The sequence below is a fragment of the Drosophila nasuta genome, unplaced genomic scaffold, assembly GCF_023558535.2.
Source record: "Drosophila nasuta strain 15112-1781.00 unplaced genomic scaffold, ASM2355853v1 ctg164_pilon, whole genome shotgun sequence".
In the NCBI taxonomy this organism is placed as follows: Eukaryota; Metazoa; Arthropoda; class Insecta; order Diptera; family Drosophilidae; genus Drosophila; species Drosophila nasuta.
Genome location: NW_026869393.1, coordinates 25,796 through 48,897, shown reverse-complemented (window position 1 = coordinate 48,897; position 23,102 = coordinate 25,796). Strand labels below are relative to the sequence as shown.

Here is a 23,102-nt window from a genome sequence, read left to right as displayed (position 1 = left end):
CGCTGAAAGTTCAAGTTACTACTAAAAAAGAAACAGTATATTTTAATCGTGAACGAAGTATTGGAAAGCTATTTGGATTTGGTGCACGTATTCTAAAACCGCACAATACTGAAATTTATGTCTCAGATAATCCTGTGAATATTTTAAAAGTAAATACAATTAGATTGGAATGCAACATTATCAGTGGCTCATATGTAGGTAATAGACCAAATCATGTGCTTCATGAATTTGGAATCAATGTTCCTCCGGGATATAAAATGAGTATTACACCACGAAACTTGATTTATTTACCTATCAACACTAGAGAAATAAGCACGCTCGAAGTACGGATAACTGATCAGGAGGGGGAATTAATCAATTTTCGAGGGGAAACTATATCAATTCGTCTTCATTTACGAGCAACAGAATGATTATTTATAATAAAGGTCGTTACATCACCTCACAACTCCATTACTAAATGTAAAGGTGAAGTGAAAACACCATCATCATTATCATCTCGAGGACCATCATATCCACGACCTGCGGTATCATTAAAAATAAACTGATTTTAAAATCACTTGGATTTAATATTCAAAAATTACTACCTTCATTTCAAATGAATGAAATTTTTTTTGTGCAAGATAAACCTCACAATGATGAGAGTATCACGAAAAAAGAATATCACACTTATTACCCATATCAGCAGAACTTCAAAACAAATGATGAAGTTCGTATTACAATCAAAACCAAGATTTGTATGTATTACCGTCTGAAAGTTTCCTCCACTTTGAAGGAACACTTAGTAAAATTACTAACAAAATTCGGGCACAAGTACAACAAATGATGTTGCCGGCTTGCTTAAAAATAATTGCATGGCCTATTTTTGGATGAAATAAGATATGAATTGAACGGATGCGAACTGGATAGAACACGGTTTACTGGAATCTCATCTACTCTGAAAAACTTTCTTTCCATTGGTCGACAGGAGTCTCTATGTTATCGTAATGCCGGGTGGAGTGGAGGAGAGAGTATATCTTGCGGAGGTCATTTCAGCTTTTCATTACCACTAAAAATGCTAATGGGATTCGCTGAAGATCATAAAAAAGTTATATTAAATTGTAAACATGAACTCATTCTCTTGCTAGCTAAAAATATGAATGAAATGTTTGAAAAAACGGTCGGAGGTATTGAATATAAAATTGCTATACAGAACATTAGCTGGAAAGTACCCACATTGTTCCAAGCGATACTACTAAAATTAAAATGTTCAATGTAGTCAAAAGTGGAGCTACACTTCCACTTTCATTCCGCAGTTGGGATTGTTATATAAATCCCTCGTTGGTACAGGGGACTCATCATGTATGGAACGTTAAGCTAGCTGCAAATAGAGAACGTCCACGGTTTGCAGTCATTGCGTTTACATTAAATGGCAATCTAATTACAAACAATTTGAGAAATGCAAAAGTGTATTTAAATTCTGAAGTCTATCCATATGAAGATTTAAAAAAATTCAATGAAAATCGGTTTGCTGCTTTGTATGATATGTACGTGAAATTCCAAGAGAGTTACTACAACCGTGAGCCTCGTCCACTTTTATCACCACTAGACTTCAAGTCAAAGGCTCCTATTGTTGTTGTTGATCTTTCATATCAAAACGAGTCGGTCAAATCAGGGCCAATTGATGTTAAAATTTCAACTGAATTAAGAGTACCAAGTGAGTTGAATACAAAGGTATATTGCCTTCTCATTCACGATCGTCTAGTTGAATATACCCCACTGACCGGATTAGTTCAACGTATCGTATAATTTTTTCTCAAAATATTTCTTCATTCACCTTTTGGAAATCATTACGAGTAGACGTCAACGGATCGAAAGAAATTTAAAATGATATTGATTGAAAACAATACCAACTCCACAACTCATATTTCGATACAACAACTATAACTGGAATAAATAATTTTATGAAAATGTTTAACGATAAAATTTTTCCTGAACACATGGAATATTTATCAGAATCATTGAAATATTTTAATAATAGAATATGTGATGGACCATTGGTTTCTAATGTTCATGGTGAACATTTCGCATCCTGCTGTTGGGCTCATAACGATGTGGAGGATGGAGTCGATACATGTGCCTGTCATTTCTATACTGTTCGCTCACAAAATCAAGAAAAATTATAAAATGTATGTTAGTTTAGAGAATCGATTTTTAAACAATGTATTTGGAAATAAAATTATATTTACATACAGAACATGCAAAGAAGAATACTATATCTTTACGGGAAATGGAATTTTTACAGCTCTATTCGGTTTTCTTTCAGATTTTCTATTTTATCTTCAAGTGTCTTGGAAATGGTGTTGTACTCTCGTCTGAATTACATCACATGCGTCACGTGCAAGACGCCTTCGATCGTTTTCAGGTAGCGTTGGGTTTCCGAATATATTTCATCACGTTTCGTAACGTTGATTCGTGTTAGACGTTCACGTATTCGATCGTCTTGGATGTGGCGCTGCGTCACGTCATCACATCGTCCTTCCTCCGCTCCGATTTCGAATACATTCGAAATGACGAGACAAGTGGGCGCCACACCTTCGTTCGTTTTATAGATGGCGTGGCGCCTACGATCGTTTACAGCTAGCGATGCTAGCTAGCGTGCAAGGCGCCTTCGATCTACAAATCGTTTTCGACTGCGACCGACCCCATCACCGTCTCGTCTCGGGACACACGATCTCGAGGCGTTCGTAGCACGTGTTCGTTACACGTTTTCGTTCTCGATCTACGAAGTCGTTTTCGACTGCGACCCCGTCTCGTCTCGTCTCGATCTCGAGAGCGTATCGTAGCACGTGTTCGTCATACGTTTTCGCCCTCGATCTACGAATCGTTTTCGATTGCGATCCGACCCCCACCGTCTCGTCTCGGGACACACGACCTCGAGCGTATCGTAGTACATGTTCGTTGCACGTTTTCGTCCTCGATCTATGAATCGTTTTCGATTGCGACCTCGAGTACGAGACCGATTGCGATCCGACCTCGAGGGTGTCGGGACAAGCGATCTCGACTCCGACCCCGAGGCGTCTCGGGACAAGTCTCGACCCCGACCCCGACTCCGAAGGATTTGTCTGACGAAACGCCCCGACCCCGATCCCGATCCTTTCATCGCCCGTCTCGGGTCGCGTACGATTCGTCAGACAAATCCACACTTGTCATTTCCACAGCTAACCCTAATTAAATTGCATCTTTATTACCTCACACTTGACATTTCAAGGGTTACCCTAATTAAATTGCATCTTTATTACCCTAAATTGACATTAATGACATGTGACCTAATTAGTACTTCCTTGTACAGAAATGTGGTATGTATAGAAACGGGTTATTACAACTACTACCATACTCTCCAGCGAATATCAGAAACAATATCCAAACACAGATAGGTTTTGGTTGCATCACTACCATACTCGTGTGTAGTGATCAACACAGAATCAAAGTAAATATTGGAAACAATAAAATTTGGAAACGTTGGCGGGTTGAGTATTTTGGGAGGCATTGACCTCAAGAAACAATGTCCAAACACAGATAGATTTTGGCTGCATCACTACCACCACTTACTCGTATCCACGCAAAAGATAACGACCATATTCGCGTGTAAGGGATCACACAGCGGACTCAAAAAGCGGTTTGCTGACAATGTTTTCTCTCTTGTTTAGAACAGCCCGTTTTGAAGCTAGTATTTCTCTATAACAACAAGTTACACAGCAGCTTTTGTTATGAAAATTCTGGATACCTTGCCTAAAGGTCGATTGCAATCATCGACATCAAGCTCAAGATATTTACAACAAGGAAAAGGAATAAGAATGAATGAAAAAGGATAGGTGTAAGGGTATTTCAAATATTGTTTTTTTTTTTCGAAGACAGGGCTGGTAACATACAACAATACAATAAACCAACAAAGCCAACCTGGCCTGACGTTTTGGGCGCCAAAATAAAATAATTAAACTGTAGTGTACAACGAAGCTGGTTCGCTGAGGGAAGCTGGTGTAGTACTAGCGCTAAGAAAGGCGTACGCGAAAGCGCTACGGCTGTTGTCACCAGTCGAATGGGTGTGTGCCAAAAAAAAATTTTCCTTTCCAGTTGTAATAACCCGTTTCTATACATACCACATTTCTGTACAAGGAAGTACTAATTAGGGTCACATGTCATTAATGTCAATTTAGGGGTAATAAAGATGCAATTTAATTAGGGTAACCTCTTGAAATGTCAAGTGTGAGGTAATAAAGATGCAATTTAATTAGGGTTAGTTGTGGAAATGACAAGTGTGGGATTTGTCTGACGAATCGTACGCGACCCGAGACGGGGCGATGAAAGGATCGGGATCGGGGTCGGGGGCGTTTCGTCAGACAAATCCTTCGGAGTCGGGGTCGGGGTCGAGATCGCTTGTCCCGAGACGCCCTCGGGGTCGGAGTCGAGATCGCTTGTCCCGACACGCCCTCGAGGTCGGGATCGCAATCGGTCTCGTACTCGAGGTCGCAATCGAAAACGATTCGTAGATCGAGGACGAAAACGTGCAACGAACACGTACTACGATACGCTCTCGAGCTCGTGTGTCCCGAGACGAGACGGTGGGGGGTCGGGATCGCAGTCGAAAACGATTCGTAGATCGAGGGCGAAAACGTCTAACGAACACGTGCTACGATACGCTCTCGAGTTCGAGACGAGACGGGGGGGGTCGCAGTCGAAAACGATTCGTAGATCGAGAACGAAAACGTGAACGAACACGTGCTACGAAACGCTCTCGAGATCGTGTGTCCCGAGACGAGACGGTGAGGGGGTCGGGGTCGCAGTCGAAAACGATTTGTAGATCGAAGGCGCCTTGCACGTTAGCTAGCATCGCTAGCTGTAAAACGATCGTAGGCGCCACGCTATCTATAAAACGAACGAAGGTGTGGCGCCCACTTGTCTCGTCATTTCGAATGTATTCGAAATCGGAGCGGAGGAAGGACGATGTGATGAACGTTAAAAAGGATGGGAACGTGATGTAATTCAGACGAGAGTACAACACCATTTCCAAGACACTTGAAGATAAAATAGAAAATCTGAAAGAAAAGCCGAATATTATAACCAAGATGGAATGAGACTAATACACCATGAATACCCAAGGATATTCGTCCACTATTCAATTTTCCTCGGTTTTCATCCAAAAACCTAAAATCCTTAAAATCACTTCTAGTTTGTGACTCGAAGATACACATCGGCTCCGCGATTCTCCAAAGTTAACAATATTTAAAAATTGTTAAGTGAATAATTGTGTAGTGAAAAATTGTTTAAACATTCAGTATTAACAATAAAACCCTCGTCGAAAACAAAATATAATTGTGCAGTGAAAATTGTTAATAACTTTCAAAATCAAGTTTGTTTAAACAAATTGTAAAATTCGAAAATTATTATTAAACAACATTGTAAAAATCAATTTTACAATACACAATCAAATAGTTTAAAAACAATACTTCAAATAAAATAAAATAAACATTATTTCATTCAACCATCAAATAAAAAAGAAACAATCAAAAAAAAAACATCAACATGAATCCCGAGAATATCAACAACTTCAACAACTTCAACTACACCACCAACACCATCAATGGGGAGTATTGCTAGCATTACCTACCTGCCAATGCATTTCCACGCTCGCACCGATATACATAAATACTCCATCCGTCCGGTGGACGGAATCAACATGAATCCCGAGAATATCAACAACTTCAACTACACCACCAACACCATCAATGGGGAGTATTGCATTCCTGCCAGCATTACCTACCTGCAGGTATGCAATGGCATTTCCACGACTGATATACATAAATACAACTCTATCCGTCCGGTGGACGGAAGAATCAAGCAGATTGTGAATGGGTACAAGGGACGTATTCTCCAATACATGTTTGAGAATGAGGGAGCGGATGTAAGGATGCCTATGGAATTCCTAAATGAGGCTGGATTAGCACTGATCCCACACTTGGAATGCGTGATGACTACCCACCTATCATCTAAATGCAATTTTGAGTTGTTTGCTGAGTACATGCTAATAAAAGAGTATGATATTCAACAAGAAATAAAATCGTTCCAGAGCACAATGTCTCAGGTTACGACTGGATCCGACTTCACCCGCTTCTTTGAATCGCATAAAAATGTGATAGACGCAAAAATGAGTGAGTTTCAGGAAAAGGATAGTGGATGGACCTTGACACGAATTATTAGGCTGGAGCTTAATGTTTATAAATGTGATCCGACAAAAGGATCTAATCATTTTGAGCTTCCGCTTAAATTAAAAATAGAAAGGCAGTTGTTAATGTACATAACAAAGATGCCTTCTGTTTTAAGTGGGCAATTATATCAGCTCTCAAACCAATAAGTAGATCATACCATTGTAATAGTTATGGTGTTGAGATTACGTCACCAATAATTGAGGTGAATAACATAAGGATTGACTTCAATGGATTATCATTCCCGATGGAAATTCGAAAAATAAAAGAGTTCACTAAACGAAACCCTCACATAAGTTTAAATGTGTTCGGGTATGATGAGGAATCTGATAAAATAATTGGACCACTTTACTGCGATGGAGTGGAAATGAGAATCCACATTAATTTATTATTCGTCGACGGACCAACGGCGGGTATTCATGGACACTATGTATGGATTAAAAATATTTCATCGTAAGTACATTCATTAAATTTGAAAATATCACAATCACCTTACAATTTCAATTTTCATTCACAGTCTACTTGCCAAACAACTGGGTAAACATCGAGTTAAGCGTTGGTTCTGTAATCAATGCTTACAATACTCGACGAGTGAGGAGAGGGCGGCTCAACATACATTGAGATGTAGTCGGGTGGTTACCGAGGGACCAAGGAAGGATCAGAAGATCACCTTTAAAAATCATCACCGTCAGTTGGAGGTTCCGTTCGTCGTGTATGCAGACTTTGAATGTATATTGGAACCAGTATCATTAGATGTAAGTGTAAACACGAAAATTATTAATAAGCATGTCCCAGTAGCATTTGCATACTACATAAAGTGTGCATTTGACTCTGGCTTAGATAAGTTTGTTTCGAAGACAGGAGGTGATGTCGCTCGCACTTTCATTAAAAATTTAACGTCAGATTTGTCCGATTTGTATGAGAACCACATGAAAATAGTGGTTCCAATGCACATGACTCATAATGAGTTAGATAATTTTAGGAAAGCGACCATTTGCCACATATGTAAGGGTATTTTAAATAATGATAGAGTGAAAGATCATTGTCATTTTACAGGTAGATATAGAGGTGCAGCCCATAATTCCTGTAATCTTAATTACAAGACGGGTGATTTTATCCCCGTATTCTTTCTAATTTCTCCAAATACGATTCTCATTTGTTTGTTAAAGAACTTGGAGAAATTGAGGGAGAAATAAAAGTTATCCCTTTGAATAAGGAATTGTATATTTCAATTTCTAAATATCTCCCTCTAAGGAAAAATACGTTAGAAATCAGGTTTTGGATACTATCAGATTCATGCCCTCTAGTCTAGACACACTCGCGGGGAATTTGAGTGAGGAGAATTTCAATGTGCTGAAATCACAGTACAAAAACAAGTCCGATTTTGAACTACTTCGCAGGAAAGGAGTTTTCCCATATGAATATTTAGATTCTGTTGAAAAACTAGATGAAACTTCTCTCCCACCGAGATCCAAGTTCTATAGTAATTTAACAGAGTCAGAATGTTCAGAAGAGGATTACGCTCATGCCATCCAAGTATGGCATCATTTTAAATGTCGTTCATTGAAGGAATACTTAGAATTGTATTTGAAAACTGATGTTTTATTGTTAACAGACGTTTTCCAAAATTTTAGGGCAATTTGTTCTTCAATTTACAATCTTGACCCAGCCCATTATTACACTACACCAGGATTGTCGTGGGATGCTATGTTAAAACCACAGAGATTGAACTCGAGTTACTCACTGATATTGATATGATTACATATGTTAAGAGTGGAATTCGGGGTGGGTTGGTGCAATGTAGTCATAGACATACAAAAGCAAACCACAAATACTTAAAAATTTCGATCCTACTAAAGAATCGGAATTTTTAATGTATGTGGATGCAAACAATTTGTATGGATGGGCTATGTCTGAACCACTACCTTACGGTGAGTTCAAATGGTTAGACACGAATCAGATTAAGAGTTTTAATCTAGAAAATATTCATGAAAATAGTGAGTATGGATATATTCTAGAGGTTGATCTAGATTACCCTTACTCACTTCATGATGAACATAATGATCTACCATTCTGTCCGGATAACAAGCTACCATCAAGCAGTTGTAAAACTCCCAAGTTAATAGCCGATCTCGCTGAAAAGAAGAATTATATCATATACTATAAGACTTTAAAACAGTGTATGAGACATGGCTTGGAATTAAAAAATTCACTCCATCCTTCAATTTAGGCAGAAAGCCTGGCTCAAGAAATATATTGATATAAACACTGAGCATAGGACCAGAGCCAAAAATAATTTTGAAAAAGATTTTTTTAAATTATTGAACAATGCTGTTTATGGAAAAACCATGGAAAACAGTGAAAAAAGGGTGGATGTACGAATAATAACGGAGTGGGACTATCCAGTTGAAAATAGGAAGTTAGGACGACCCAAATTATGTGCCAGGGATTTAATATCAAAATCTAATTTTCATAGTGCATCAAGGTTCAGTGAAACTATGTATGCAATTCAAATGAAGAGGTTACACAACATTTGTGATAAACCAATTTATTTAGGATTTGTAGTGTTGGAGATGTCAAAATATAAAATGTATGACTTCCATTATGACTACATGAAACCTAAGTTTGGGAAAGCACTCAAATTAAATTATATGGATACGGATTCATTTATTTATAGCATAAAAACAAATGATTTTTATGCAGATATTCGGGATGATGTGGAGTTAAAGTTTGACACGTCCGAATATCCAGATGAATTGGCCGAGTTGTATAAGTTTAAGAAATGTAATAAGAAACGATTAGGTTTCTTTAAGGATGAGTTGCATGGTAAACCAATGACTGAGTTTGTTGGTTTACGCTCAAAAATGTATGCATACACTTATGAAAATTTCGATAACTCTGGTGAAATATGCGTCAAAAAATAAGGGGTAAAGGCATGTTGTTTGATGGGCATTTCATTATCAAATTATTCAAATACTTTGTATACAGGAAAGCAAGAACGTTCTAGTATGCAGTTGTTTAGGTCTAGAGGGCATGAAATCACTACAGTCGAAGTAACAAAAACTACATTAGATAGTCAGGATGATAAACGAATAATAGAAGAAGATAAGATTTCAACTATAGCAAGAGCACATTATTTAGTAATACCCTTTGAAATTGAGAGTTCCATATCAATTTTAGAAGCGGAGTCAAGAGTTTGGCGCAGCCAAATGTTTTACACTACAGAACTCACACAGTAACCAATCTAGTGTGAACAAAATAAATAATCTTAAAAGAAAGTTGGATAATAATGAAAGTGCGATCAACATTTACGAAGGACAATTAATATGTCATTTCTTGTTAATAGATAATATGAAAAAAAGAAAACTAGATGATTAGATTAATAAACAAAACTTTATTGAAATTGAAATGTATAAATTAAAAAAATAAAAAAAAATGTTTAAAATTAAGTGTACATATTAGTAAATTAAGAAAAATAAAAAATTATAAATAACTTGAAGATAAAATAAAAAGAAAAATACACAAAATTGTTTTCAATCTTATAATATTACAAAATTTCATTCTTATGAATCCAGCTGTCTTCGGTTTTGGGAAGCCCAACCAGCGCACTAGAGCTCTATTGCCTTTCTTTTTAACACTTTTTCAACCAGATAAGTGTTAGGAAAACTTGTTTTTCAGTTCCTCTTTGTAGAAACCACCTTGAATTGGATTCCCATTGAAGTCTTGTAGTAAGTATGTTGTTGGGTAAGTATTTTGTACTTTGCTTATTTTAAAAATTTCAGTTGTCCAATTAGGAGTATAGCCTTTTTCAAATACATGTTTGTACTTGCTGATGCGTACATAATCACCCATTTTCAATTTGCTTCCCGCAAACATTTTAATGTTATTGTAGACGGTTTTCAAAATATGTTTCTCATTTTTAGTATTTACATTAACGGGTGGCATTCGTATAGTTCTATGATGTCTATTGTTGTAAACGGAAATTAGTGATTTGAATATATCAACCCACTTGTATGTACCATTGAAACTAAATTCACGCCACATTAGGTCTTTTAATGATCTATTAAATCGTTCAACAATTGAGGCCTTTAGACTACTAAATGTTGAATAGTGGTTGATTCCATATCGTTTCATTAATATCTTAAATTGGGTGTTAAAGAACTCTTTTCCATCGTCTGTTTGAAGATTTTTGGGGAATCCTCTCCCTGATTGAAATATTTTCTCCATGGCCTCAGCAACATCTTTTGCATTTTTAGACTTTATTGCTTCCCCCCATCCAAATTTTGAGAATGTGTCTATCACTGTTAGCATGTAGCGATACCCATTGTTTGAGTGTGCATACTTCCCCATTTCAACCAAGTCAGCTTGCCATAATTCGTTTATCCCTTTTGTTATGACTCTACGTCTAAGAAAATGCTTACGTGAAGGAGCATGTATTTCATTAATTATTCCCCGTCTAGACATATTTATTACTTTCGAATATGAGAGCGTATAATTTTATCAAGAATATCTGATGTAGTTTTCTCAGTCTTGATTATTCGCTGATCAACTGTAGTCAATTTATCGGATAATAATCTCTCATTCCTTTCTTGATGACTTGAAATCATTGATGTTAGAAAATTTCTCAAATCGTTTACAACTTGGTCTACATATTCTTTTATCGCCAAGTCGGCATTCTCAATTGGTAAGCGACCATTTTTAAACGTCTTCCTTGAATATTATAACTTCCATCATTATCAATGTAGAGTCCTGGTATTTTCTCACGTCGTTTTAAATGAATAGAGATCTGCTTATCATTTACATAACGTCCAAACTTGTCAACAGACATGATGATTATAAGTTCATTTCAATATTATCAATCAATTATATATGAATTTAGTGTATAATTTGAGCCTCTCTCAATTCTTCAATTATTGATGTAATTTCATTAGTATGATTCGTATTTCCAGCTGTTTGAGAGGCAATTAAGAGTTGTAATCGTTCAACCAACTCATTTGGATCGTCCCAATATACATAATTGGGTTTATTCGTCGCGAGTGACATGAAACCAGTCCCAGAAACAATAGATTTTGAGAATTTATGTGTAGACTCGGCAGTACGTGATTTTGTTAAGAGCGGTTTAATAATTTTTGTATATTTCTTTGCCCTTGTTCCTCTGATCTGTCCATCGGAATTAAAATTTCTCCGGTGCACATTAGTTATCAATAAAATTTCATTATATATTTCTAGATCATTTGGATTATAATTTTGAGGTAGGCGGTGGAATATTAATGAATATAATCCACTTGTAAGACGCCAGTTTTTCCCATCATCCAATTCAATTTTTTGTGAGTCACATTAATATGTGAATTCCCCAACATTAATTGTCCACTTGCATTTTTGTATGGACCATATGTCTTATCCAAAAGATCTTCCCGTGCCAGTTCACTGATATTCAAATTTTTTGAGTTGTCCTCATGTTGGATTGATTGACTCGCTATCGAAGGCGTTGAATGTATAGCTGTTTCATTTGATAACACGTTCGATGAATGAGAGGGCTCTTGACTCATTAACGGCAATGATGAATGGGGTGAGTCTTGAACCGGTAATGGAAGCGAAGTGTGGGGGGATATTTGCTTCATAAACTTAGTTGATGAATAAGGAGAACCTTCTCTCGCTAACGATTTCGAGGTATGAGGTAAGCCTTCAAACGATGTGTCTTCTATAGCTGGTTGAGAATAGAATTGATCATCATCATCATCATCATCTTGAACATTAACACTATCCATCCCCAATCCAATGCCTTCTCAATATCATATTTAGGTTTCGAGAATTGACTCTTAGCACTGTGAAATGTGAGTTTCCTTTTCTTGTTAGGTGGTGTGTTTCTCTCTCGATCGATTGGAGAGTAGTTTTGCATAGTTTTTTTTCCAGTCTCAACATTATTAAACTCTGATGGTATCAATGTCTGAAATTTTTGTTATCATTCACAAGTTCATGTAGTGGTTCAGTTATAGGTTTAAATGTTTCCTCCAGACCAATACTGTTCTGACTTTTGAGTTGTTTAAGATCAGAAAATTTTTTTAGAGCATTTCGGCTTTTAGTTAATTGAGTTAAAACTTTTTGATTCATTTTCTTTCAAATTTATCTCATTCAACTGTTAGTGGATTAATGATTATTTCAGTCTTGTGGTCATTAGTGTACTGTGATCTATTTTACGAAACATAACCATATATAACCAATAAACAGATACATTAGCATGTTTTTATGAAGAGAGTTGGTTGTATAGATCAGCTATCAGACTGTTAAATAGATCAGCTAGCTATTCTTTTAAACAGACCTGGTTGTACAGACCTGGTTGTATAGATCAGATACCTAGTTGTATCGACCAGGTAGCTGTTCTTTTAAACAGACCTGGTTGTAGAGATCAGATACCTGGTTGTATCGAACAGCTAGCTGTTCTTTTAAACAGACCTGGTTATACAGATCAGGTATCCGGTTCTGGTAACGGACCTGTTTCTGTTAACAGATCTGTTACAATTTCCCATATCCCCATCTAAAATTATGAAATTAAATTTTCAATTACATTTATTGACACAATGTAAAAAGAAGAAAAGTGACTGAAAAAGAAAGCTGAAAATTCCCCAATTTCCCATTCCCTAATGAAAATTTCGAATTTATATTTCATTAACATTTATTTATAATAAGTATCAGAACTAATAAAGCTGGAAAAGAAAGCTGAAAAAAGAAGGCTGAAATTCCCCAAATTTACTAGTCCCCATTTAAAAAATTTTGTTATTTTATTTTCTTAATATAATTTATTGTTTTGTATATATTTTATTACATTTTCAATTTGAATAGAATTTCTCCATCATCCTGTTTTGTTATGGTATAATTACCAGTATTTAATTCTTTAATGTATACACTTTCAACTTTATCATAACATTTCGGGAGATAAATTAAATAGTTTTCCAATGTTAATTTTAACGAATTGGTATTAAATTTACTTGGAACCTTCGACGCTTCATATATCCTGAATTCCGTATTCCTTGGAAGAGCGCGGAAAGGGAGCTTCTGTTTCTTCTTGATTCCATTCAAATATTTCAGTGTTGATTCAATCTCCATGTCATTTGCGAGGAATTGAATGTCCTCAGCAAGAGGAGTAATAAGAGGAAGATTAACTTCGGTGAAGTTAATCTCCTCTCCGTTGTTAACCTCAAACGATGGATTCATCCTGATTATTTTGGGTCTGTGTGTGTGTGTGTGTGTGTGTGTGTCTAGTACTGCTGCTGCTGCTGATACTGCAGTTCTCGTTGTTGTTGATGCTGCTGTTGGTGAGGATGTTGATGATGGTGATGATATTGTTGCTGTTGCTGGTGCTGCTGGTGTTGTTGAGGTATGAGTGGTTATGACTGAATGATATTTTCCTTCGAGTGGGTAGCTGATTTTATACTTCTCACTCCCCCCTTCCACTGTTGTTTTCAAAGGTTTTCATTAGCTAAGGACGTTTTCCTTTGATTGGTTGACTTTCTAGCTGTTGCTAGCTGTAGGACTTCTCAAGTGCTAGAGAAGGACAACCATCCCACTGTTAAGTGTCTCCCTACTCTTCAACCGACATACACCACATTAAAAATTCTAAACATAGATGTCCACAGTTTACAGTCCCAAAATTTTGAAAACGTTCATAATTGTACTTAATATTTTTCCTAAATATCTGACTACTTCTAATGGTGGTTGTAAATTCCCAAAACTATCGAAATAATAAGAATCTGATCCTCTCTTGTAATATGCTACCCAATGCGTTCCATTCGATATTGAGTCGGCTAAATTTATTATTCCACACTCGAAATGATGTGGAAATTTGGGTAATTGATCCTTCATATAAACACCTCGAAAATGAGGAATCTTTCTAAAGGCAAACTTCATTATATCAAAGTTTGATAATGCTCTCTTGGGTAGCATACCTATTAGTTTTTGAATGCGTTTTTGACTTTGATTATTTCTAGCAAATGATATACCATATCCATTTTTGTATGGTTGTAAATACAAGCCAGCTCCCAATGCAACCGTTTCCATTTTTTATTATGCCTCTTGTTTTCCTCTAGATGTTGTTTAGCCATCTTTGCATTGTTAATAGATTTTACTATTGCTGCACTACCTGACGCCAAACTACCCACAGCGCTCAGAGCTGTTAAAATTGGGACAAGTGGCAAGAACCCACCTATCTTGGGTACATTTATAATACGTGGAATAACAACATTTTTCCTACATCCCATCGAGTTTGATACTGCTTTACGTGCAACTTTTATTGCACTCAAGATATCAAGCGGTTTATTCTTTTCAATTCCTTTGTAGCCTTTTTGATTATTGTAGTCAATGATGTTTTCACTCTTTTCTTTCTCTCCTGATTTGATCCCATTCCAAATTTTTCTTCGTCTTCATCATGTTTGTTACAAAGTATGCTGCTGCTCTCTCTCAATACTACTGTCTAACGCTTTTACACGATTCCAAGCCTTTTCAATTAAAACTGAGTCAGCTTTATGACGTTCACTCAACTCTTTACTGTTTGAATATGCAATATCATGCTCTCTACACGCTTCATCCAAACCATTAATTCCACGATCACCACGTGCTAATCGTTTCTCTAACTTTGTTCCAGGTCCACAGTAATTGTATCCAGGTATATGAGCCTCAAAAGGTAGAGAGTCTATTATATTGTTTACAAGACCACTACCCTGTTTGAATTTTGATTTTGAACTAATTAAATTATAAAAACGTTTGGCCATTTTATAGCAACCTCAATCATCAAACGTTTCCCATTGAATGAAGTACTTATCTCACTAACATGCGTTTTTTAAGACATAAGAAAAGCATACTAGTACGAAACATTGAGGGTGGTGGACATGGAGAGAATAATCAACAACCTCGACATAGTGTTTTGCTACCCAATACAATTAGAGCATTAATTGTTGGACCATCAAATTGTGGAAAAACCAATGTGATGCTTAGTCTTATAGAGAGTCCCAATGGTCTCAAATTTGAAAATATTTATGTATTTTCAAAGAGTTTATACCAACCCAAATATGAATATTTGGAAAAACTTATCAAGCCAATTCAAGGAATGGGATATTTTACATTCTCCGGAAACGATGCAGTGTTATCACCGCACGAAGCTAAAAATAATTCCATTATGATATTCGATGATGTGGCATGTGAAAAGCAGGATAATATCCGAAACTATTTTTGTATGGGAAGACATAAGAATATTGATTCATTCTATTTATGTCAAACATACACACATATACCGAAGCATTTAATACGTGACAATGCTAATTTTATTATAATGTTTAAACAAGATGATTTGAATATGCGTCATATATATCGAGATCACGTAAACAGTGACATGGACTATGAATCATTTATGGAAATTTCACGAAAATGCTGGGAGGAGAAATTTGGATTTCTACTAATCTCTAAAGATGATGATATGAAAAATGGGCGATACAGAAAAGGCTTTGATCAATTCATTATACTTTAAAAATATGAATATAAAACTAATGATATGATGATTAAACAACAGTTCAAACTCAGACTTCAAAATGTCTACATCACTAACATTTGCATTAAATGGAACCACATCAGTTATAACCGAAAATTTTTTCCCACAAATTGAATTAAATAGAAATTATGAGTGTGCTCTCATTGACTTTCACACATACAATTCTATACCAAACGTAGATAGAGGGAACAATCTATTTCATATTGGAAATAAATGTATAGAAATACCTGTTGGATCGTATGAACTCGAAGAGATTGCAACATATATTATTGATGTTCTAAAGGGGTATGGTTCTTATGATGAGTTAAAAATAGAAACCAACAATAATACGCTGAAAGTTCAAGTTACTACTAAAAAAGAAACAGTATATTTTAATCGTGAACGAAGTATTGGAAAGCTATTTGGATTTGGTGCACGTATTCTAAAACCGCACAATACTGAAATTTATGACTCAGATAATCCTGTGAATATTTTAAAAGTAAATACAATTAGATTGGAATGTAACATTATCAGTGGTTCATATGTAGGTAATAGACCAAATCATGTGCTTCATGAATTTGGAATCAATGTTCCTCCGGGATATAAAATGAGTATTACACCACGAAACTTGATTTATTTACCTATCAACACTAGAGAAATAAGCACGCTCGAAGTACGGATAACTGATCAGGAGGGGAATTAATCAATTTTCGAGGGAAACTATATCAATTCGTCTTCATTTACGAGCAACAGAATGATTATTTATAATAAAGGTCGTCACATCACCTCACAACTCCCATTACTAAATGTAAAGGTGAAGTGAAAACACCATCATCATTATCATCTCGAGGACCATCATATCCACGACCTGCGGTATCATTAAAAATAAACTGATTTTAAAATCACTTGGATTTAATATTCAGTAAAATTACTACCTTCATTTCAAATGAATGAAATTTTTTGTGCAAGATAAACCTCACAATGATGAGAGTATCACGAAAAAGAATATCACACTTATTACCCATATCAGCAGAACTTCAAAACAAATGATGAAGTTCGTATTACAATACAAAACCAAGATTTGTATGTATTACCGTCTGAAAGTTTCCTCCAGTTTGAAGGAACACTTAGTAAAATTACTAACCAAAATTCGGGCACAAGTACAACAAATGATGTTGCCGGCTTGCTTAAAAATAATTGCATGGCCTATTTTTGGATGAAATAAGATATGAATTGAACGGATGCGAACTGGATAGAACACGGTTTACTGGAATCTCATCTACTCTGAAAAACTTTCTTTCCATTGGTGGACAGGAGTCTCTATGTTATCGTAATGCCGGGTGGAGTGGAGGAGAGAGTATATCTTGCGGAGGTCATTTCAGCTTTTCATTACCACTAAAAATGCTAATGGGATTCGCTGAAGATCATAAAAAAGTTATATTAAATTGTAAACATGAACTCATTCTCTTGCTAGCTAAAAATATGAATGAAATGTTTGAAAAACGGTCGGAGGTATTGAATATAAAATTGCTATACAGAACATTAGCTGGAAAGTACCCCACATTGTTCCAAGCGATACTACTAAAATTAAAATGTTCAATGTAGTCAAAAGTGGAGCTACACTTCCACTTTCATTCCGCAGTTGGGATTGTTATATAAATCCCTCGTTGGTACAGGGGACTCATCATGTATGGAACGTTAAGCTAGCTGCAAATAGAGAACGTCCACGGTTTGCAGTCATTGCGTTTACATTAAATGGCAATCTAATTACAAACAATTTGAGAAATGCAAAAGTGTATTTAAATTCTGAAGTATATCCATATGAAGATTTAAATGTAAAATTCAGTGAAAATCGGTTTGCTGCCTTGTATGATATGTACGTGAAATTCCAAGAGAGTTACTACAACCGTGAGCCTCGTCCACTTTTATCACCACTAGACTTCAAGTCAAAGGCTCCTATTGTTGTTGTTGATCTTTCATATCAAAACGAGTCGGTCAAATCAGGGCCAATTGATGTTAAAATTTCAACTGAATTAAGAGTACCAAGTGAGTTGAATACAAAGGTATATTGCCTTCTCATTCACGATCGTCTAGTTGAATATACCCCACTGACCGGATTAGTTCAACGTATCGTATAATTTTTTTCTCAAAATATTTCCTCATTCACCTTTTGGAAATCATTACGAGTAGACGTCAACGGATCGAAAGAAATTTAAAATGATATTGATTGAAAACAATACCAACTCCACAACTCATATTTCGATACAACAACTTATAACTGGAATAAATAATTTTATGAAAATGTTTAACGATAAAATTTTTCCTGAACACATGGAATATTTATCAGAATCATTGAAATATTTTAATAATAGAATATGTGATGGACCATTGGTTTCTAATGTTCATGGTGAACATTTCGCATCCTGCTGTTGGGCTCATAACGATGTGGAGGATGGAGTCGATACATGTGCCTGTCATTTCTATACTGTTCGCTCACAAAAATCAAGAAAAATTATAAAATGTATGTTAGTTTAGAGAATCGATTTTAAACAATGTATTTGAAAATAAAATTATGTTACATACAGAACATCCAAAGAAGAATATTATATCTTTACGGGAAATGGAATTTTTACAGCTCTATTCGGTTTTCTTTCAGATTTTCTATTTTATCTTCAAGTGTCTTGGAAATGGTGTTGTACTCTCGTCTGAATTACATCACATGCGTCACGTGCAAGACGCCTTCGATCGTTTTTCAGGTAGCGTTGGGTTTCCGAATATATTTCATCACGTTTCGTAACGTTGATTCGTGTTAGACGTTCACGTATTCGATCGTCTTGGATGTGGCGCTGCGTCACGTCATCACATCGTCCTTCCTCCGCTCCGATTTCGAATACATTCGAAATGACGAGACAAGTGGGCGCCACACCTTCGTTCGTTTTATAGATAGCGTGGCGCCTACGATCGTTTTACAGCTAGCGATGCTAGCTAGCGTGCAAGGCGCCTTCGATCTACAAATCGTTTTCGAGTGCGACCCCGACCCCATCACCGTCTCGTCTCGGGACACACGATCTCGAGAGCGTTTCGTAGCACGTGTTCGTTCACGTTTTCGTTCTCGATCTACGAATCGTTTTCGACTGCGACCCCCCGTCTCGTCTCGAACTCGAGAGCGTATCGTAGCACGTGTTCGTTAGACGTTTTCGCCCTCGATCTACGAATCGTTTTCGACTGCGATCCCGACCCCCCACCGTCTCGTCTCGGGACACACGACCTCGAGAGCGTATCGTAGTACGTGTTCGTTGCACGTTTTCGTCCTCGATCTATGAATCGTTTTCGATTGCGACCTCGAGTACGAGACCGATTGCGATCCCGACCTCGAGGGCGTGTCGGGACAAGCGATCTCGACTCCGACCCCGAGGCGTCTCGGGACAAGCGATCTCGACCCCGACCCCGACTCCGAAGGATTTGTCTGACGAAACGCCCCCGACCCCGATCCCGATCCTTTCATCGCCCCGTCTCGGGTCGCGTACGATTCGTCAGACAAATCCCACACTTGTCATTTCCACAACTAACCCTAATTAAATTGCATCTTTATTACCTCACACTTGACATTTCAAGAGGTTACCCTAATTAAATTGCATCTTTATTACCCCTAAATTGACATTAATGACATGTGACCCTAATTAGTACTTCCTTGTACAGAAATGTGGTATGTATAGAAACGGGTTATTACAACTCATTGTTCCAAATATAGCGGCAAGTTAAATAGTTCGGAAAAACTTACTCGTTCAAGAAACAATGTCCAAACACAGATAGATTTTGGCTGCATCACTACCACTTACACTCGTATCCACGCAAAAGATAACGACCATATTCGCGTGTAGGGATCCACACAGACTCAAAAAGCGGTTTGCTGACAATGTTTTCTCTCTTGTTTTAGGCAATACAGCCCGTTTGAAGCTAGTATTTCTCTATAACAACAAGTTACACAGCAGCTTTTGTTATGAAAATTCTGGATACCTTGCCTAAAGGTCGATTGCAATCATCAGGCATCAAGCTCAAGATATTTACAACAAGGAAAAGGAATAAGAATGAATGAAAAGGATAGGTGTAAGGGTATTTCAAATATTGTTTTTTTTTCGAAGACGGGCTAGGTAACATACAACAATACAATAAACCAACAAAGCCAACCTGGCCTGACGTTTGGGCGCCAAATAAAATAATTAAACTGTAGTGTACAACGAAGCTGGTTCGCTGAGGGAAGCTGGTGTAAATGTAGCGCTAAGAAAGGCGTACGCGAAAGCTACGGCTGTTGTCTGGTCGAATGGGTGTGGCCAAAAAATTTTCCTTTCCGCTACGTGCTTCCATGGATTATCTATATTATTAAAAATTCGCGTACTTAAGTTGAAGGAGGAAAATGGGAAGAGACATACAAGTATAGTAAACAAAAGGGTTGGAAGAAACTAGAGAAAAGACAAGTTAGGGATCTACCTTTGACTTGGAGCACTTCTCCTTGACGGTGCACTCATTGGTGCAGACGCCCACCCATGATCCTGCAGAGCTATCGTAAAAATCAAATTAAATTAAAGCAAAATTATATCTATTTCATAAATACTTAAAAACCAAAAATAGATAAATAGAATAAATATGAGTAATAGAAATAATTAACCAATATTTAATCTTGCAATTTTGACATATGAATCGCTAATTTACTGATAGTTTTTATGCAATATAAAATTATTTAATTATGAGTCCATATCATAGTATGGCAATGGACCACCGGCAAATGGTTAAGGTTTCTCAGGTGCAGCAAAATTACGCTGCCAGCAAAAAAGAAAAACTTCTTTCGAATTATAAATTTTTCATTCGACAGATTCAATCCAAACAAGTAAGAAAGTTACAGTCGAGTGTGCTCGACTGTGAGATACGCGCTACCCATTTTGAATAAAGGCAAAATATTGCGGTATCATTTTCAAAATATACCGAAAATACTAAAAATATATTAAATGGTTTATTTGGTATGTCGATATAGCACCACATTCAAAATATACCATAGGCGGCACAATATACCAAATTGTTAGCCAAAGCAACTAAGACGCCTAGTAAGGAGGCGTTTTTGCCCATACAAAAGTATTTCTTTAATAACTTCCACAATTTTTATCTAATCGCAACTAAATTTTCAGGAATCATAACTACTACTGTAATTATTGTATATACCAAAATTCGCCGCTTTAGCTATAAAATTACGCTTGTTATTCGATTTTTTTTGATTTGCGGGGCGGAAGTGGGCGTGGCAAAAATTGAAACAAACTTGATCTGCGTGCAAACATAACAAATGCTGTCGAAAAAATTATAGCTCTATCTATTATAGTCTGAGATCTAGGTGTTCATACGGACAGACAGACAGACACACAGACGGACAGACGGACATGGCTATATCGTCTCGGCTGTTGACGCTAATCAAGAATATATATACTTTATAGGGTCGGAGATGCCTCCTTCTACCTGTTACATACATTTCCTGCCGGCACAAAGTTATACAGGCATGCTCCGGTTTTCACTTTTCGTTTTCGTTTTGAAATCGAAAACGAAAAAATGATTCTCCCGTTTTCACTTTCACAAGAGTTTTTCGAATTGCAAAAAAATTTGACTTGTTAAAATGAAAAGTAAATGACTTTTCTATATTAAATCGGATCTTATTTATTGTCGTTCTTTAAAGACCGCCAGCAGATCAATTAGGCTTGTAATTATTTTTAAAACGACTAATTTCTGACCCCACCTCAAATTTGGATATCAAATTTTGCCGTCGGCAACAACAATTTTTCGTTTTGGTGAGCGACCGATAGGTCCGACACCATGAGTTATCGCCTAAGCTGCCATACTTTCGATAGAATGAAAAAGCAAGTTAAAAATACTTGTATAATCAAACGGATGGCGATAAATTTGTTGAAGTTGGGTAAAATATGTTTTTAAAAATTAATTAATTTAATTTAATTAGTTATGTGCTAAAAGTGTATAAAAAAAGTTGTTGGAATAACCGGAATGAAATGCATTAAAAAGGTGGCATCCCCATTTTTTGTGGGAAACAGCTGATTGCCGTTCAACTAATTTTTTTAAAGAAAGTTTCAAATCTTTCTTTTGCAAAAGACAAAAGGCAAATATTATATATTTCATTCAGGGAAGCATAATTATTTATATGCAGGATAAAAATCCTTATGTGAGTTCAATCCACGCACGAAATTGGACATACAAAAACATTTTTTCGCGTTGTTTACTTTTAGCAAAACACAAGTCAGCTGTTTTAGCGGTAAAAATGAAACGTTCCGATAGCAAAACGATGACCAAAAACGTGTGAAAACCGGAGCACCTAAAACGAAAATCTCGGTTTTGCTCCCAAAACGAAAACGAAAACGAAAAGTGAAAACCGGAGCAAGCCTGATAATACCCTTCTACCCTATGGGTAGCGGGTATAAAAAGCTCGCTTACATCATTCTCCAGCGACGAAAGACCTTTCTCAGCCGTTGATATGTGTGTGTGTGTTGTTCTGTTGTTGTTGTTTTGAGCTGTTGAGCAAAGTTTAAAGCCCTGACCAAAAGCTTTCTACTCTAATGGTGATCTGAGCTTTTATTCCAGATGTTCCATTGTTTTGGTAAACAAATATAAATTCAATTTTAAAATTGCAAATCTTGACAGAGAACGAAAGTATTTACGGACAATATATATGTAGGATAACTTTATATTAACTAATGAAGTTTATTTACAACGGTTACATAGTATAAAATACCATGTAAATGGCAAAGGCCCAAGAGAAATAACGCTGATATATACTAAACAACAAAAAAAAACATCTACTGGCACGGACATCAGCTTCGGAGACACTTCTGCCTTTTGTTGTACGGTCGATTGCACCAATACACCAGTGGTAATGCGTTCTCCTTGTTATGGCTCTTGGAGACAAATTCAGGAAAATTTGCGGTGGCGGCGGCGCGGTATCGACGATGCGGGTGGATAAGTTTGGTTTGGTGGCTTAACTTCGATTAAATTAACTGATTTCACACAGTATTTTAGTTCGCACTATTCACTATTTATTTGATAATGTCACTTTTGTCTTTTAGTTGGCGATATATAATATACAATATATTTTTTTTCTCTGCTTTGTGAGAATTGCCACTACAAATTTAACAGGCTTGCGAGAATGAATAACCATCACGAATGAAAAATCTATGTCTTGTCAAACGGACATTTAACTTTGAGGCATTCTTATCTTCCCATTTTCTTTGTCATTCCCTGCCTTAAGATGCAAAATCTGTAAGCGATGTTGCCAAGGCCCACACACAGATGGCGCTAAT

General features: G+C 36.5%; 1 protein-coding gene across 1 annotated transcript in view; it reads left to right on the top strand.

The window, feature by feature from the left end:
• The first annotated feature begins 6,485 nt into the window (after positions 1 to 6,485).
• The window catches only part of LOC132797629 (uncharacterized), a 34,389-nt gene continuing 17,772 nt past the window's right edge, over positions 6,486 to 23,102 (top strand). Inside the window, exons 1-2 of the mRNA XM_060809380.1 lie at positions 6,486 to 6,692; positions 6,757 to 6,994. Of these exons, the coding sequence (XP_060665363.1) occupies positions 6,487 to 6,692; positions 6,757 to 6,994 (444 nt within the window). The 5' untranslated portion in view covers position 6,486. The remainder of the gene's footprint in view (positions 6,693 to 6,756; positions 6,995 to 23,102) is intronic.